The 18,889-nt window shown below is 34.0% G+C and overlaps 1 protein-coding gene across 2 annotated transcripts in view; it reads right to left on the bottom strand.

Annotated features, from left to right (window-relative positions):
- LOC126969350 (A disintegrin and metalloproteinase with thrombospondin motifs adt-2-like) overlaps nt 1-18,889 on the bottom strand; it is a 73,660-nt gene that overhangs the window by 54,034 nt on the left and 737 nt on the right. For both annotated transcript variants that reach the window (XM_050814708.1, XM_050814709.1), the window contains exons 2-3: nt 3,233-3,405; nt 1,749-1,920 (exon numbers count right to left, since the gene is read on the bottom strand). In XM_050814708.1, coding sequence (XP_050670665.1) covers nt 1,749-1,920; nt 3,233-3,405 — 345 coding nt within the window. The remainder of the gene's footprint in view (nt 1-1,748; nt 1,921-3,232; nt 3,406-18,889) is intronic.

The raw sequence follows: 18,889 nt of genomic DNA, 5'->3' as shown, positions 1-18,889 counted from the left end.
ATCTGATGTTAAGTGATTACCGCTGCCCACATTCTTTTGCAACATCGGAGGAATCACAGGAGCGTTGGCAGCCTTTTAGAAAGGTGTAAATACGCACTTTTTTTGAAAGTACCCATTACGTATCGTTCTGGAAACACCGCACAAGTAAGATCATTCCACAGCTTGGTCGTACGTGGAAGAAATTTCCTAGAAAACCGCTTAAATAACTTATAATTACTGTTTAGTTTATTATTAAGTTTAAAATTACTTCCATTGTGATTCTTATAGGTATACTTGACAGAACAAGCTAATGCTAAGTTACACTACCTTCCAGAACAGTAACATAACACCTAAGGGGTAACAAAGTTTATTGAGTATAAGAGCCTAAGCACATCTGGTATGGCTGGACCATCGGACGGTCCGGTGGGCGCCTCGCACCAATTGGTCCAGCGTCGGTACGGTCCGGTCGATCTAAATAATAATTTGATGCGATGTACAATTCGACATACCACCGAATATGGTCCGCTACCAGACGGCGTCCGATAGTTCTGCCGTACCAAATCCGACCATGTGTTTAGGCTATAAGGAAAGCCAAGTTTACCACATTGTTGCCTAATTAAAATGCCTTGGAATAAGTAAAATATTTAGGTATAAATGTTATTTTTAATCAGATATTTTGCTTTGTTTTCTTCAAAAAGATATTACAGACGTGAATAGAAAGTCTATTCAATGATTCTTTTTTTAGGAACAGGATCTTAAGATCTAACCTTTGTCTAGTAAATATCTATATATATAATAAAAAATACATGCAGTATAAATGGAACTTTATTATTAATGGTATTTATTTAAAAACTACCGAATCACACACTCTGGCTTCTTCTCATGTCTAAGTTACGTCAGTGGGTACTGGGCTTGCTGCTTCGACTGCCGAAGAGAGCAAGAGTCGCAAATATGTTGGTCTGAGTGAGTCATACATCTTTGTGCCTTTTGGTGTCGAGACACTTGGCCCGTGGAGCCCAGAGTAGCGGAGAATGTACGAAGTACTATCTTAGGGCCACTGTTAACCCAAGCGCTGGCAGCTATCTCGGTCAACGGATCAGCCTAGCTATCCAACGCGGAAATGCTGCCAGTATTCTTGGTACGCTTCCCCGTAATGATAGTTTTAATTTAATGTTATCATAGTATTGTAAATATAGTTATAAGATTTGTTTTGTTTGAATAAATATGAATTTTGAGAGGAGGTCGGAGCAACGTATCTATAGGCACAGTAGACATATATGTGCTACTAGGTATATGCAGGCATATAGTATTTTCCGATAGCTACTCAATAAAATTCGCTAGACGTTTTAATAATAAAAGGGGACGAATTTTCATCATTATCGCTATTTGTAAAAGTGTTTCAAACATATATGTCGTCTGATTTTTCCAGTTTAATCTTATAATTACATGGGAGGCTCCTTTGCACTGCATGCCGACTAGATTATGGGTACCACAACGGCGTCTATTTCTACCATGAAGCAGTAATGTGTAAACATTATCGTGTTTCGGTGTGAAGGGCGCCGTAGCAGAGACTTAACACCTTATGTCTCAAGGTGACAAGCGCAATTGCAGTGCTGCTCAGAATTTTTGGGCTTTTCAAGTATACTGAGCGGCACTGCATTGTAATGAGCAGGGCGTATCAACTACCATCAGCTGAACGTCCAGCTCGTCTTGTCCCTTATTTTCATAAAAAAAATATTAAGCGCAGTATAATTAACAAAGTTTCTTACTAATGCATGGTTATTGCACGACGAAAGGGCTGCGACAGTATCAGATCCTGTATGCAGGAAATGACAGCTAGGGTTCACATCAGATAGGGGCTCTTCTTCTCCGTTCTCGGACCACACTCTGAATTGTGGAGACACGAGTCTCCGATTTGGAACCAGTTGTAAATCGAAGTTCCTGAAAATTTTTATACAGCATTATACACAAGGTTATACATTGCCACTGAAGTTTTACGTAGTACATTTTTATATATTGGCTTATCCTCCATAATTTATTTAGATTTTTTCGTTGTAAGGAGATTGTATTTCCAGATTTTTGATATAGCAAAAAAATTGATTCGATGTTGGAACCCATGGGTACTCGTAGGAAATTCACAATCTTTATAGTCATACAAAATATCATTTTGGTTTTTACAACGGCAAATATAGCATTTTAGACAGAAAATATAATTTGGCGATGTACCTATAATTATGCTTATCATACTTAATTTTATGAAAATCGTTCAGATTATATATAATATGTAAGATTTGCTCGTTTAAAAATATAAGATATATAAGTAATTCCTTCAACTGCTACAAATGAAGCATTTTAGACAAATAGTGAAGTGAAGCTGATGAAGAAAACCACAAATGCCCAACAGAACTTTCTAAAGTTTTTCACACATGGCGACAGAATATAAGCAACCAAATTTAAACTGTATGAAAATTGTGCTATCAAACTATAGGTGCTTTCGGTAAGACCATTTCGGATTTGGAAAGCCAATTCAGGGCTGATCAAATTCGTATTCTTAGATAATTTATACGTCTAGATCTTTATCTAGTCTCTTGCTGTTAGACAGCCGATAAAAACAGGCCAGGTTTGATACTTTAGTGTGCGTGACAAGTTACGTCTTACACTCGCGCTTTGTATGACACTTTGTGTTTGAGTGTTTTGAAGATTACATTAACGGCCGTTTTCAATAACCTATATATCCTTAGTTTAACTTACTAGAGGTAAACAAATCTATCCTTTTACGCTTACTTACATCTCAATAACCTATCGACATTAAGCCAATGCTTTCATATATAGCCCAATGGCTATAACTATATTGGACATAACTATGGGTAGATAAGATCTTGTCATTAAACGGTGACCGCAATGTATCCACAACAAGAGATATGTTATTAAAAACGGTCGTAAGACGGTAAGGATTAACTTGCATTAATATATATTTATATAAATAATAAATAGTATAACTATACAGTTTTCACTGTAACTTTTGTATGGAATATGAGTAACTTGGATTATTATACAGCCAAGGTTTGTTCAATATTGTATAACCACTTACAACCTGAGAGTTGAACAAAGCAAACAAGATTTTATAGCGATACGTTACTCGAACGGTTGGCTCAGTTGGTTAGAGCACCGGCACGGAACTCCGGAGTTCGTGAGTTCGAGTCCCGCATCGTTCATAAAATTTTGTTTTTCAAATTTTAATTGTTATACAAACCTTCCAAATGCATTAAAACTGTAGGGGAAGGGAATGTCATCTTTTCCAGAGCCGGTCTCTGACAGAGCCTCTCTTGGTACCAATTTAGGTAAATACACCACTTGGTAATCTGTCAGCGAACTCTTGTCATCTCCTCCGTTATCCGGCCACCATCCGTGAAATCGCGAAACATCCTGAAAGTCAATAGATTTGGGTAAATATCATTAATTTTACTAAAAAAAGCTTGTCATTGTACTTGAAATGAAGACATAAACGAAAAAGTTGTCTCGTGAAGGTGTGATAAAAATAAGCATGGCTAATCACTCTTTTTTTTATATTTTGTTTTGACTTTTATTTGTGTAATTCGTGATAATTATGATAAATAATAAAAAAAATAAAAAATATATTTTGTAAGACACTTAGGTATTGGATGGGTGAAATCTCGTGAATTATGTATTACGCAACATTAGTGATGTATATATATTTTAAGTGAAATTGAATGGATTTAGTGAAATGTTCAATATGTATATTGCAAATAAGTTTTAAAAATAAATTAAAATTAATAATTTATTTCTTTTTAAACATTATGAAATTTCTTTAATTACTAAGTTTTCACTTTTATCTGCGGGTTCTACCACTGTAATTTTTTAATTTAACTTTACCTTATTAAGTTTACTTGCTAAAATAAGTTTTACTATAAAATATATTTAAGGTGACGTCACCAAATATCCCAACGGAAGACCAGCGCTGTTTTCACAACAGCAAATATGCTGAGTTGGGACTATTTCGTAACGCATAGTATTAATATTCCAGTAATTTTGTTTATTGTTCCTATCATAAATATTTAAATCTTTTATTTTTAAGTGTACTTTTTAACTTCGTTTCAAATAAACATCTTTTTCTTTCTAACCTTTTTACAAAATAAAGCAACTTCAAACACGAAATGTAAATTTTACAAATTAAAATAAATATTCTCAACGCGATTTTGTAGTGCAAATTAAAATATATGAACGACATTCATTTAGTACTTATATATATGTCTTTCAGTTTTTATACGCTTTATATTAGCTTCACCTATATGTTTGTATGTTTGTAACCGACTTCTTTGGGCGCGATTTTGACCCACTTTAAACGGCTAGATTTCGTTCATACTTTGTAGATTTATCGAGGACCGATGACATTACACTAATTTGATAAAATTATTCAATTTTTAAATTTCCAAAATATGATTTTTGTTAATTTATATAATTTTCATCTATAGTCGATAAGGCAGGAATTAATGTTAGTCGCTTTTGTAGAAAATTTAACTAAAAAATGAAAAATAAATAATACCTAGTTAAAAAAAACTAAAAAGCACGCTTTATATAAAATTTAACTAAAAAATAGAAAATAAATTCAAATTGAAAATAGCTATACCCCACGCTTTTTTTTACACTATTTTCAATTTAAATCTATTTTCTATTTTTTAGTTGAATTTTATATAAAACGTGCTTTTTAGTTTTTTTAACTATTATTTTTACTTAACACTACAGCGAGTCAAAAACGTGTATCACAGCGCGAGTTTCGCTTTGCCGATTGAAAGCCAAGCTCGATTTATTTTGGCCAAATGAAAGTTGAATAGAAGTTGAAGATGAAAATGCACAGTGTGGACATAGCTAATGTTTCGGTCAGGGGCGTGCATTCCATATAGGCAATTGGGCATTGCCTTCCTTAATAAGAACCTATATACGACTAGTATTAAAGTTATTTTCGCTATTCTATAATCAAACTTCTATGGAATACCCACCTAGTAAGTTTTACCTTATGCTAAATACCCAGTAAAAACCATTGCCTCGCGAGGTAACGTCAACCTCTTCGCGTTATCTAAATTTCTAACTATTATATTGTTATAGTGCCTAGAATGCCACAAACTAAAAGCATTAGGTTGACTGGATGGTCCGGAAACTTTATACGAAGCACAAAAAACTTCAATACTTTGACCTCAAATCCTAGCCGACTAAAGCTCAACTTCGACTAGTTAGATCTACAGTGCCTACCTTGCTAGAAAACCAATACACGCCCCTGGTTTCGGTTTGAAGGGCACCGTAACTATGGCAATTACTGGGCTAATAGAAGCGACCTACCTTACGACTCTAAGTGCCGAACGCAATTGGGATGCCCCTCAGAATTTTGGTTTAAATCAATAATACGGTGGCGCTGCATTGTAAGGGGCGTACAACTTTCTCATAAAAAAGTAAGAATTCGCATTTTTTTTAAATTATGACAATAAGAGACGAGGCGAGCAAGACGTTCAGCATATGCCAATTGACACGCCCTGTTCATTACATAGGATTCTTGAAAAACTCAAAAATTTTGAGTGGCATTATAATTGCACTCGTCACCTTGAGACATAACTACACGACATAACTCAAAATTTTACGATTTCGATACCTACACGGGGAGTGAGACAGGCCTGGCCTAAGTGCGCAAACAGTCCAGAAAAACAAGCGGCAGGAATCAGATGAGTCAGCTCTTCGAAACACTCCCTGTGATAAATGCGGTAGAAGACACAATGAAGCACCGTCTCTTCACAATGGCAAGTGATCTAGGGATTCACAGAGCACTAGGCCCCGATAATTCGAGCAGCTCTGTGTTGCACGCGGTAAAATGGATGGAGCCGATACTGGGGGTGCGCCAGACCAGAGATGACCGCAATACTCCATATTATTATGTGCAGTTGTAGCCCACGTATTGGCGTGCTCTTGTTATGACGCCCAGCTTCTTTGAAGCTGATTTGGCTTTGCCTTCCAGATAACAGAGCTTGCAGTCCGAGCGATTTACAGACCTAGTTTCTAGACGAGAAATATACGACATATGGGGTTTTTAAAATATTGGAAAAAATATGAGTGATGTTTATATATCTTATCTTAATCTTAATATATATAAATTAAGTGTCTCGTTGTTTGTCCGCGATGGACTTCTAAACTAATGAATGGATTTTAATGGGGATTACTTCGTGGAGTGCATTTTAGTCCAACTTGAGAGATAGGATAGTTTTTGTTTCGATTTGGGACCCATAATTATTTTTATTTTCAATATTTGTTTTTTATGGACATATTTTCTATGAGAGAATTTAATGACGTAGGTTTGACAGTTCCAATGTCAAACAATTTCATTATAGTGAACAGGGAGCATTTTTTACGAAATAATTCTTGTTGTTTTGAAATATTATTTGCAAATTCCTTTTAAAACAGTATTTTTTTACTATCTACAGAACACCGTCTGTCAGGTCAGCTAGTATATATATATATATATATATATATATAATAAAACAATGTTTCTTTTAAAAAAGTATTTAAAAAACTACATATTTTTATATCATGTTAGTTGTTAATGAATCCTTCTTCTCGCACTTCGCCTGTTTTTGTAGTATACTTCTTTTGGCGCGTTTGGAACTCTATTTTCACAATGCCCGCGCACAGCGTCACGCAAATTCGACATCCTGACGTTAGCTTCTCAAGTAGACCATTTGTATCATACTTCAGCTACCAATGGACGAGAATTAAATAAATTTAAATATATAATTTCAATTTATATACAAGTTTAAATAAAAATGTTTCTCTCTAATTGTATAAAAACAAATTTAATGATATTAAATTGCACGTCAAATTATGCGGTTATATAACATTTTCATTGGTTGTATTTAATACCTTCTTTATTACAATACTGTTTTTTCTACAAACGTAAAATAGCACGATAATAATAAAAAGCGGCCAAGTGTGAGTCGGACTCGCCCATGAAGGGTTTCGTAGCGGTATATTGCGGTATAAGACTTATGAACTATTGCGTTTTAAAATTTATGATGTATTAAAAAAACTACTTACTAGATCTCGTTCAAACCAATTTTCGGTGGAAGTTTGCATGGTAATGTTAAATGTACATCATATTTTTTTTTTAGGTTTATCATTCTCTTTTTTTAGAAGTAACAGGGGGTGACACAGATTTTACCACTTTGTATAGTCTCTCGCGCAAACTATTAAGTTTAAAAAAAATCATATTACAAACTTTAAAATATCTTTATTGAAGACTTATCCATAGATGAGGAGGACACGTATGGGTTTCATGAAAAAAATTTATTGAGTGAAACTCTAAGGGGAACCCCTAAAATTTATTGTTTTTTTTTTTTTGTGTAAAAATCTTAATGCGGTTCACCGAATACATCAAATTACCAAGTTTCAAAAATATAGTTCATATAGTTTCAGAAAAAAGTGGCTGTGACATACAGACGGACAGACATGACGAATTCATAAGTTTCAAATACTGAACCCAAAAAAAAAGTGGTAAGTAGATGTATTCTGTAAACCACATTAAGATTTTTACACAAAAATAGAAAATAAATCTTTGGTTAAGTGGTAAAAATAGCCCCCCCCCCCCCCCCCCCCCGTAACGTCTAAAATAAAAGAATGATAAAACTAAAAAAAAAAAGTAATGTACATTACCATGCAATGGTTTGAATGAGATCTAGAAAGTAGATATTTAATACGACGTCATAAATCGTATTATCAATAACTTAATTTAAAAAAAATACACTATTATTAAAACATCGATCAAAGTTAAAACGAACTACAAGAACTTTTATTATGTTACTTCCTGCTACGGATCCATTCATGGACTCGCACTTGGCCGCTTTTTAAAGAAGAAAAATACAAAGTGAAGGCAAATCGTCAGACTGTACGCTCATGTCATGTCAACTTAGCTGCGTGATAGATTGTTGTCATAAATAAAAACCTGAAATTGATACACAAATATTTAGAGAGCTCTCATTACCAGTTATTACAAGACTTAAAAAATGTATGTCACGCGTGTTTAAAATGATACACTTTCCTAACTACTTTTTAATGACACGATTCCAAGAAGAGTTTGTGATAAATTATTCCGAAGATTATAGCATTAGTCATACATCAATTTGAACATGCGAAAAGTTCCTTTAATTGAATGTTGCCATCATAAGCATTGTTTAAATGTTTAGTAGAAACACATCGTAGGAGTCACTGCACAAATTTAGCTTCAACAATTTGCTTAATGACATTGACCCGTGCTTTGTGCGCATGCGCAAACTACATACATTTTTGCATTACCAACATCATTGCGCGAAATTATTAAAAGCTACTCGATTAAAGTCAAAGTCAAATAAACTTTATTCAAATAGACTTAAACTAAGCGCTTTTAAATCGTCACTAAATATTTCTTTTAAATTACTGAAAAAGTAGAGCTCGTAAGAAGAACGTACAAGAAACTCAACGGTGATATACATAACAAATAAGTTTGTAAGGTGCTGCATCCAATATATGAATCGTGTTTTAACATCATGATCAGCCGGAATAAGTCCACTACTGGACAAAGGCCTTCACCAAGACCCCCACGACGATCGGTCCTGCGCTGCCTTCATCCAACGTATTATAAAATCGTGTTTAAATAATATCAAATACATATTTCATAAAAAGATTGATACTAACTAATAATCCATATTAATTTTCGGGGATTTATTATGTACTAGAGGGGGCCCTCGGCTATTCACGCGAACATTTCAGCGTATTATTATTATTATTATTTGTATTTGCTAACAAATGGGCTGACCTCATAGGTTAGATCCTGCACTTTTGTGAATATTTGTATTTTAAGATTTTTTTTTAATTTTTGATATAAGTAACAAAACTATTTTTTAATTGTTATTTTAATATAATTTAATTTAATATTTTTTCTTTGTATGTTTATGTTAATTAGTTATTTATAAGTGTAATTGGGCTATGTCCGTTCTATATAAATTATAAATAAATAAGTATAATAAAAATATATAAAAGAAAAGTAAATATTTAATCTACAGAATATACTTATTTACAAACTCATATAAGAAAGAAGCGCTTTGTTCTGTGTCAACCTGTTTTGGTTTCTTTCATATTTCAAGAACTGTCTTCAATTTCGTGTGACCTTCAATTTTTATAAAGTAGTATTTACATCCTCTTTGTTCAATTTTCTTTGTGACGCAACGGATAACGGAGGTGTGGTAAAAGTGGTGTTAGAATATAATTAAATAAGTTCTTCTTCCAAATAATTTAATAAAGTTGGTTAAGTTGTAAATATTTCATTATTTATACATTTTACAAGTATGATTATAATAATATGTAAGTTGATTACTTCATATTTTTGCTCAGATTTTATTCATAATTTTAACTTTTTATTATTTATTCATAGGAATCTATTATGTAAAGTAGTTTGTACACATTAATTATGCTTTCCTTTTTTAAGGTACTGGCTTGTTCTAGCCTAGGTTAATAAGCAATTTAACTTTAATTTTATTTATTAAGGGTCTGTTTCTTTCATTTAGCAAGGTGGGATTATTAATTTCGGTTAATATTGAACAAAATAGCTTTATTATATACATCCATAATATAATAAGTTAAGCTAAGCGTTTGACATTTGTTAAGGTTTTTCGTCGATCGAGTTGATTTAGCCACACAGTTGATATGCCAATTTTTTGTCCAATCATAAATGGTGTTGATGACCCTATAGCGATTACAGCTGTTTCAGCTACAAAAGTTGCAATGGTATGCGAATTGCTTGTTTACTCTTGGGTATTATATATATATATATATATGTATCATATATATCAAAAGTGACCGGGCCTAGAACACTTCCCTGTGGTACTCCTTTATATCTTTTCAATTCGGAGAATGTAAATACTCTATGAGTGAGGTACGATTCGAGAATATCAACAAAATGCTTAAGAAGTTTATTTATTAGTCTGTGCAAAAGCCCTTCGTGTCATTCTTGTTAATCTTAATAATTGATGATCATATCCACCGCATTATTGAATTCTTGAAATAAATTTTCTCACATGTAATTCCAGGTGATCTGGGGACTTTCTACGTCACTATATCTATTTCTCAACTTGGATCTGTATTATTTCTATAGTATGGTGTCACTAAGACTTAGCCCAATGGGAGAAATTTACACTCAGTATTCAGGTGTCTTTTGACTCCAGCTTTATTTATTGACTGCGTCCTAGTTTTTTAAATCTCTAGAGACTAGTTAATATTCATTTTTAAGTATGTTGTTCTCATTATCCTTATTATATATTATACCCTCTGAGATAGACTATCAAGACATGATCTCATTTAAAACATTTTCTGAGTTGCATAGTTTTCCGAAAATAAATTTCAAAAGCGAGTCCAAGCAAATAGTTCAAATAAGCAGTTATTTATCAATTTCATCTGTGTTTCGAGACACAAAGAGGTTAGTGAAACCGATATCGTCACCATGTGAGTGATTAGCACTTGTAAGTAAAGGGGAAAGTAAAGCTATTTACTTATTTGTCTTTCTACAACGAGCTCGCAATCTTTTGTACGGAATGTCCGTCGAAGTTATTAGACTATTTAGGCATTTGAATGGATCGTTATTTGTTACGTTGTCGGATAATGAAAGTTTATCGAATCGTCTGTTGATCTCGATTATCGCGCCTCTGTGTCGCTACTTAAGTGACGTCTCGAGTAGAACAAACGGGGCATTGTGAATCATCGCGATTCGATTGAAAATTACAAAGTACGTGCCGTTAAGTGTTGTGTAACCCGCTACGTGATCGAGTTCGCCGGAGACATTACGCCGCATCGTCTTATGTAATGTAATTGCCAAAATAAAATTATAGCTACGAATTGTTACGCGTAATGGAGGTGAAAGCAATTTTGGCAAATTTATAGCGTTATACAAAGTTTTTGTTTATATTCGTATAACTTTAATGACACATTAAAGTGATTGGTCTTGTCTTCAGTGATTGGCGCCAGTATGTCGAGTTATTTTTATTAGGGTCTTATGCAATATTGTAATTAGGGTTACAATCATTACAATTTTTTGTATTTATTAGTCATGCTTTTCGACTGAGAGAAATCAAAATACTATTAACCGGGGCTAAGCTAAAGAAATTAAGATTAATTTAAGAAATTAAGGTTAGTCTATATCTTTATTTTTCAAGAACGACAAAATTCAAAGATAAGGGCATAAAAGGCATTTATTTTCTCAAAATTGATTCGTTTAGAACTCTTTTTGATGCCATTTCTAATATACTAGACACTACTACCGCTTCGGAAGCAAATGGCGCTCTAAGAGACAAGAAGCGGCGCAAGAAACTCACCCAGCATTCTTTTTTTTGCAGCAGCTAAGCGACTTAGCTTTTCGAAGGCATAAATAAAAAAATAAAATTCCATGAAGTTACTTGCATTATTATTGGGATAGTCATCAACAGTGTCAATCCTACCTATTTCTCACGTCGTATTTATAGACAGATTTCGTTTGAAGGACGTAAACCAAGTTAACAGCGTTATCCTAAATTAAATCAAAACAAAAAGGAATGTGCTTCTACACACTAATTAGTTTCTTCCAGTTTTCCTCTGACAATTATGACTACAGATTTTATTACTTTGATGTAAAACGCAATGTCTTCCGTGAAAACTACTAACCGGTTTAGAAATACAAAATTGTGGAAATTATAAAAATGTTTATAACCATAGATTAAGGATTGGTCTCAGCTGCGTTACAACTAGATACCGCACTACCTAAGAACAATAGCTTCTTTATTACGGCAACTATTACAGCCGTTCCCAATATACTATCTACAAATAGAGATAAATTTCTACTTTCTACTGTCAGTAATTAGCTATAAATAATCTGAAGCTGTCCCAATATACCCGATAAGTCATTCTTATCGCCTTATATTGGGACGCGTGAATTGCAATTTCCATACAAACTTCTATCAAACCAAATCAAATCAAAACCAGTTTATTCAAGTAGGTCACGAAAATGACACTTAAGTAAGTTAAGTCGATACGTTTATTGGGACAGAAAAGTCAACGATAGTTACGATTTTTATCTCAAGTAAGAGATAGACTGAATATTGGGAACGGCCGGCCGTTAGATGCTTGTGTGCGTGGCATCTTGCCACTCAATGTTATCTTTAAAATTTTGCATCATATCTACACTTCGTGTTATTTTACATTCAAATCCATCAAATACATAATACTAATGATATGTGAGTGTCTTTCTTATTTCTTGTAGTATTATTTTTACAAAGAATTACTACGCATCCCGGTATTTTAGTTTCAAATATGAGCAAAGTTTAACAGAACATTTGGCACGTCAACGTCACACATTGTTCGAGACTGGCTCGAGTACGCCCACTTGTGCGTAGTATTAGTTGCCGCACTTTGCGACTATACATGCGGTAGTCTATTTAGAGCGATGCGGAGGTACCAATCTGTAATCTATGTTAATACCTTTATTTTTATGAATTAATAACATGCTTTGCTCAGTCCAAATAGATGCATATATGTAATATCTATATATGTATATAATGTAATATCATATAATATGTTTTTAAAATAAAAATATAGGCTATTGTGCCAACGATGTTTTGTTGTTTACTTATTGTTTCTTAAACAAACCTTTTGTCATAACCATCAACCGTTATAACACCGAATGACACATGTTTTAACATTTCTGACACGAGATTTCATAAATTTGAGGTAAAATAAATACTTTTTTTTTATAAATAATATGCGGAAGCTCTCGAAGCGTGTTTGTTGCTCAATCGAGTGTAAGATAAGCACATAACGGGTTTAAAAGAAAAACAAAGACGCCATTGTGTTGGAAAATATGTTTTAGAGCTTCCAACCAAATGAGCTTTTAGTTGGGCAACTAAACGATGACTTTTTTTTTATGAAAATAAGGGATGAGACGAGCAGGACGTTCAGCTGATGGTAATTGATACGCCCTACCCATTGCAATGTACTGCCGCTCAGGATTCTCATTTGCCCAGTAATTTCACTAGCTACGGCGCCCGGACCGAAACACAGTAATGCTTACACATCCTTCACGGCAGAAATAGAAGCCATTGTGGTACCCATAATCTAGCCGGCATGCTGTGCAAAGGAGCCTCCCACTGGTAAACTGGCTGCTTCCAACCAAATGAGCTTTTAGTTGGGCCACTAAACGCTGATCTTGTAGACAATGGTAAGTTACTGTAGTCATGGCTTACCGCAAAACTTAGTTAATTTATACGTCTAGATAGATAGCCTCTTGCTGCTAGGCAACGCATGACACCAGGCCAAGTTTACCGTGCGTGACAAGCTACGACCTACACTCGCGATACGTATGTCACTTTGATTAAGTGTGCGTGCGTTGCTGAAAATAGAGGTCAACAGTTCGCCGCTATTTTTTTCGACGTGTTGACGTCTATTACACTCTATAAAGACGCATAAATTATCTATGGCTACAAAGTATTAACGATGAAATGTCTCGTTTCGGTGAGTTAACATCTCCTGAGGATGCCTCTATAGATTAACCTCTTTAACACTCAAGAAAAAGACATAACATTTGGATAATTGTGGATTTACTCAAAATAACGCCTAATTCAATAGACTTTCATAAACGATACGATTCGACGACGAGACAACGACGAGATGGAGAGCCAACCAAATGGGAGCAGGCAAGAAGATGTTATTTTTGATTTATTATCATTGATTTATTATCTTCCTAGCGCCGTATTAAGACAACGAAACAAAGTTCATAAAAAGCGTGTAAAACCGTTTAAAGATATCAGCAACTCTACTGTGATTCCCCTTGAGATTCAAGATAATGAAAAGAGCGCAAAAAAAAAGAATGCTGGGAGAGTTTCTTGCGCCGCTTCTTCTCTCTCAGTTCCATTTGTTTCCGAAACGGTAGAAGTATCTAGTATATTATATATTAGTAAATGACATTAAAAAGAATTCTAAAGGAATCAATTTTGAGAAAATCAATGCCTTTTATGTCAGCGGCGGTGATCCCTTTGTATCAAGTGGTCACTCACGGTCTTTCATGAAAAAAAATAAGACGTATGATAACAGAGAGCCTGTACATCATCATCAGCCCTAAAGCCCTAACTGTCGCAAACATACTTTATTTATGTTATTAATGAGCGATCACTTTAAAAACATAACAAATTGTTTATGGTTTTACAAATCATTTCAATTACAATATAATGTAAAGTGATGAAACAAAAATACTCGGCCGTCAAATACTCTTTCTATTATATTAACTTTCTGGCCTATAAAAGAGTTAACAAGCTTTTTATCTATAACTATTCAATGGTGTGATTAGCTTAATATTTTGTAGCAGTGATTACAATCAATACTTAGAATAGTATTGTTAATATAATATTGTATGTGTAATCGCTTATACGAGGACACTATTTGGACTAATTGAGTATTAAGTATTAAGATCAATTCTTATGGGATGGATGTGGGGCTTTTGACGAGCTCTTCTTGGATTATGATTGCTATTTATTATAGGTTTACTAAGACAACCGAATCAATAAATGTGGGTACGATTAAAACACAATATATTTCTAGCATTTTTCTGTATCACATACAATGTTAATGGAGATGACCAGTATGGCTCCTTTGCACAGGATGCCGGCTAGATTTTGGGTACCACAACGGCGCCTATTTCTGCCGTGACGCAGTAATGTGTAAACATTTTTGTGTTTCGAATTACTGGGCAAATGAGACTTATCATCTTACATCTCTAGATGACGAGCGCAATTGGTGACAAGCGCCGCTCAGAATTTTTGGGTTTTTCAAGAATCCTGAGCGGCACTGCATTGTAACGGGCAGGGCGTTTCAATTACCATTAGCTGAACATCCGGCTTGTCTCTTCCCTTATTTTCATAAAAAAAATATAAAGCGAACTTGACTTTTGCATTGGGCTATCTAAGCTTAAGCTCACCACGATTTCAGCTGTCAAATTAATATAAAAACGAAATCAAATATTAACTTAACTAAATTTTACGAAAATAATGTCTGAGCATGCCTAAGTACGCACTTCAGATCTCAGCGTAAGATGACCCTCTCCTTACGCCCATTCCCTATATACTATCTACAGATAAAGATAATTTAGTACCTTCTACTGTCAGTTATTAGCTGTCAACAATCTGAAGCTGTCCCAATATACCTAATAAGTCATTCTTATCGCCTTACGGCCATTCCCAATATTCAGTCTATCTCCTACTTGAGATAAAAATCGTAACTATCGTTGACTTTTCTGTCCCAATAAACTTATCGACGGTAACTCACCTTATCCGTACACGCTGTCTGTCAATGGGACAACGTATAGCATACCAGCCATAGAAGTTTATATGGAAATTTCAATTCACGCGTCCCAATATAAGGCGATAAGAATGACTTATCGGGTATATTGAGACAGATTATTGACAGCTAATTAATTACTGACAGTAGAAGGTAGTAATTTATCTCTATCTGTAGATAGTATAGTGGGAACGGCCGTAGAAAATTTAAAGATTATGCTAAGCTTACACTTAACTAAGTTTTACGTGAGTAAGTCTAAGCATGTCTAAGTAAGCTCTAGATTTCCGCGTAAGAAGGCGGTCTCCATATAAGAGTATTAGGCGCAACAATTTTTACAGACTACTGTAGACTTATAAACATCTACATACGAATATACAGGCTCACTGGGTCCCCCAGATGTTTTATTAAAAAATGGCTCTGTCGTAAATCCTACTACTCCACAGCCTACCTGATCTATCACAGCACACCTAAGTGACTGGACAGCCTGGGACTAGATTATGATTATGATAGCAATACCAATGACAGTACAATCTTAATATATATAAATCTCGTGTCACAATGTTTGTCCTCAATGGACTCCTAAACTCAATGGGGGATTACTTCATGGAGTGCATTTTAGTCCAACTTAAGAGAAAGGATAGTTTTTATTTCGATTTGGGACCCATAATTATTTTTATTTCCAATATTTGTTTTGTTTGGACATATTTTCTGTGAGAGTATTTTTGACGCGCGGTTTGACAGTTTCGCTGTGAAACAATTTCATTATAACAACAAGGAGCATATTATTATGTTACAATGAAAAATTATTGACAAATTCATCAAAAACGGTATTTTATTTATTATGTACAGAACAACGTCTGTCTGGTCAGCTAGTATTGTATATTTAATTAAAAAGAGCGCAAAAAAAAGAATGCTGGGTGAGTTTCTTTTGTTTTGAGCGCTATTTGTTTCCGAAGTGGTAGTAGTATCTAGTATATTAGAAATGACATCAAAAATAATTCTAAACTCTTCGTAACACTCTGACAAATCGTAAGCTACCTACAGTGCCGTTCATACTAATAGGAGCAAACATCTGGCAGGATATGAACTACTGTTGATATTCATTAAAGCCTCCACCTACAGGGATATTATAAGCTTCACAGAAGCAGTTGGTTTGGGGGAGATCATATAATAACAACACGAATTATCTCTGGACCTCGCTGGAACGTGAAGCCCCCTCCCGTTCCCCTTTCACCCCCTCGCGCTACTTCTGTTGCATTAGTACGGTTTGCAGTTTCATTACCGTTAGATACATATCGTGATATTTTCTGATTTCGTGTTATCGCTGCTTTGTTTTTTAAAGTTTTCATTTCAGTTTTGATATTTATCTATATATATAAAAATGAATTGCTGTTCGTTAGTCTCGCTAAAAGTCGAGAACGGCTGGACCGATTTGGCTAATTTTGGTCTTGAATTATTTGTGGAAGTCCAGGGGAGGTTTAAAAGGTGAATAAATATGAAAGTGTACGGGATTAAATAAAAACAACAAATTTGTTTTCCTTTGATTTGTCCCCCGTCGTCCGATATTTGTTTTGTATGGACATATTTTCTATGAGAGAATTTATTGTCGCACGGTTTGACAGTTCTGCTGTAAAACAATTTCATTACAACAACAGGGAGCATATTTTACGAAATAATTCTTTATATTATGATATATTATTGACAAATTCATAAAAAAATATTTTATATATTAGGTACTAGCTGATACCCCGCGACGTCGTTCGCGTACGTATTTTTACACCTTGGGTAACATTACTGGAAATTGAGTGGTGAAGGTTACTATAACATAAATGTTTCTCTTAATGATATCACAGACTATATATGAATGGAGCGAACGACCTCAGGCTATTTTATTATACATTTTATTGTACGATACCAGATATATTGTAACAGAATAAAAAAGAAGTCCGCTGAGTTTCTTGCGCCCGTACTTCTCAGGTCTCAGACATAGTATTTCGAATGGGTGGTAATTTACCTTCAATAAGTGATTTTAAATACTATTTTTAATAAAATTATTTCAATTTCAATTTGAATATATCATCGCTATGAACAAAGAGACAATATATCAAAAGTAGCGCATTCGAAAGTGAGTTTTGTTTGTCTTTGAATACATACGACAATAGCGTGTAATGAAATAATGATAAGTATATTACAATTTACACCCACAGACATACCTAGCTGTAGATAACTAAGAGTATTTTTATCACATCAGATCTACTAATTATCTTTATTGTATTTAACTGACAAATAAAATTATTGTATTCACAGTTTGCAGTTTTCAAAGTATCCATAAATTTTTATCGTCTATACCATAGTTTCTCAACCTTATTTTGCTCACCGCCCTTTGAGAATATTTTCGTGTATTTTTTTGCCTTTTTAGACTATATTTTTTTTCTCTGGGTCTTCTACTGCCCCCCGAAAGTCTCAAACGCCCACAAGGGGGCGTTATCGCCCACGTTGAGAACCTATGGTCTATACAATAACTATTGGCAATTTCATCAAGACCTAATGATCCGAATTTCCTTCGCTTCGATTTAATAACTTATACTAACCTATGAGTAAAATAATAATCTAATATATAAAATTCTCGTGTCGCGGTGTTTGTTACCAAACTCTTTTTTAATAGACTCTGTTGCTGATAAGGATCAATCTTTGGAGGTTATTTATTACTAAAAATGAAAGGATACAGGATATTTGATACCTTGGGTGAAATCATAGAGGTTTTGTTACGATATCTTGTATTATTTATTTATTTTACTATATGAAAATAAGGGACTAGACGAGCAGGACGTTCGACTGATGGTAATTGATACGCGCTGCCCATTACAATGCAGTGCCACTCAGGATTCTTGAAAAAGCCAAACATTCTCAGCCACACTACAATTGCGCTCGTCATCTATATACATAAGATGTTAAGTCTCATTTGCCCAGTAATTTCACTAGCTCTAGCGCCCTTCAGACCAAAATACAGTAATGTTTACACATTACTGCTTCACGGCAGAAATAGGCGCCGTTGTGGTACCCATAATCTAGCCGGCATCCTGTGCAATGGAGCCATCCACTGTTAACAAAATACATGTCACTCGCTTACAGTAATAACAGAGGGACATACATTAAATCAAATATTTTATTATATAAGTTTGATAAGGATATTATATAGCTGATATGGCTTTGCTAGATATCCAGTCAACTTGTCAAGAAACTACATTTAAATGATATTGTTAAATATTTAGTAGACATTAATAAGTAAATAATAAAAAAGATTATTAAGCACTTTTTCAAACCTGCGACATTTTTTCTTATGTATTTTTTAATATCAAGGAATTTTATTTACAATAATATTATTATCAAATAAAAATCATTGTATCACAATATTAGTTTAAATGGAATAAAATTCATTGTATTGAAAATTTTTTTTTACTGTATTCGTAGGGTATGTAGGATAAGTTGATAAGATCTAAAATCGTTATATAAACTTTAGCTAAGTATT

This window comes from Leptidea sinapis, chromosome 18 (assembly GCF_905404315.1).
Source record: "Leptidea sinapis chromosome 18, ilLepSina1.1, whole genome shotgun sequence".
Lineage (NCBI taxonomy): Eukaryota > Metazoa > Arthropoda > Insecta > Lepidoptera > Pieridae > Leptidea > Leptidea sinapis.
Note: the sequence above shows the minus strand (reverse complement) of the source record. Positions and strands in the feature narration are given on the sequence as shown.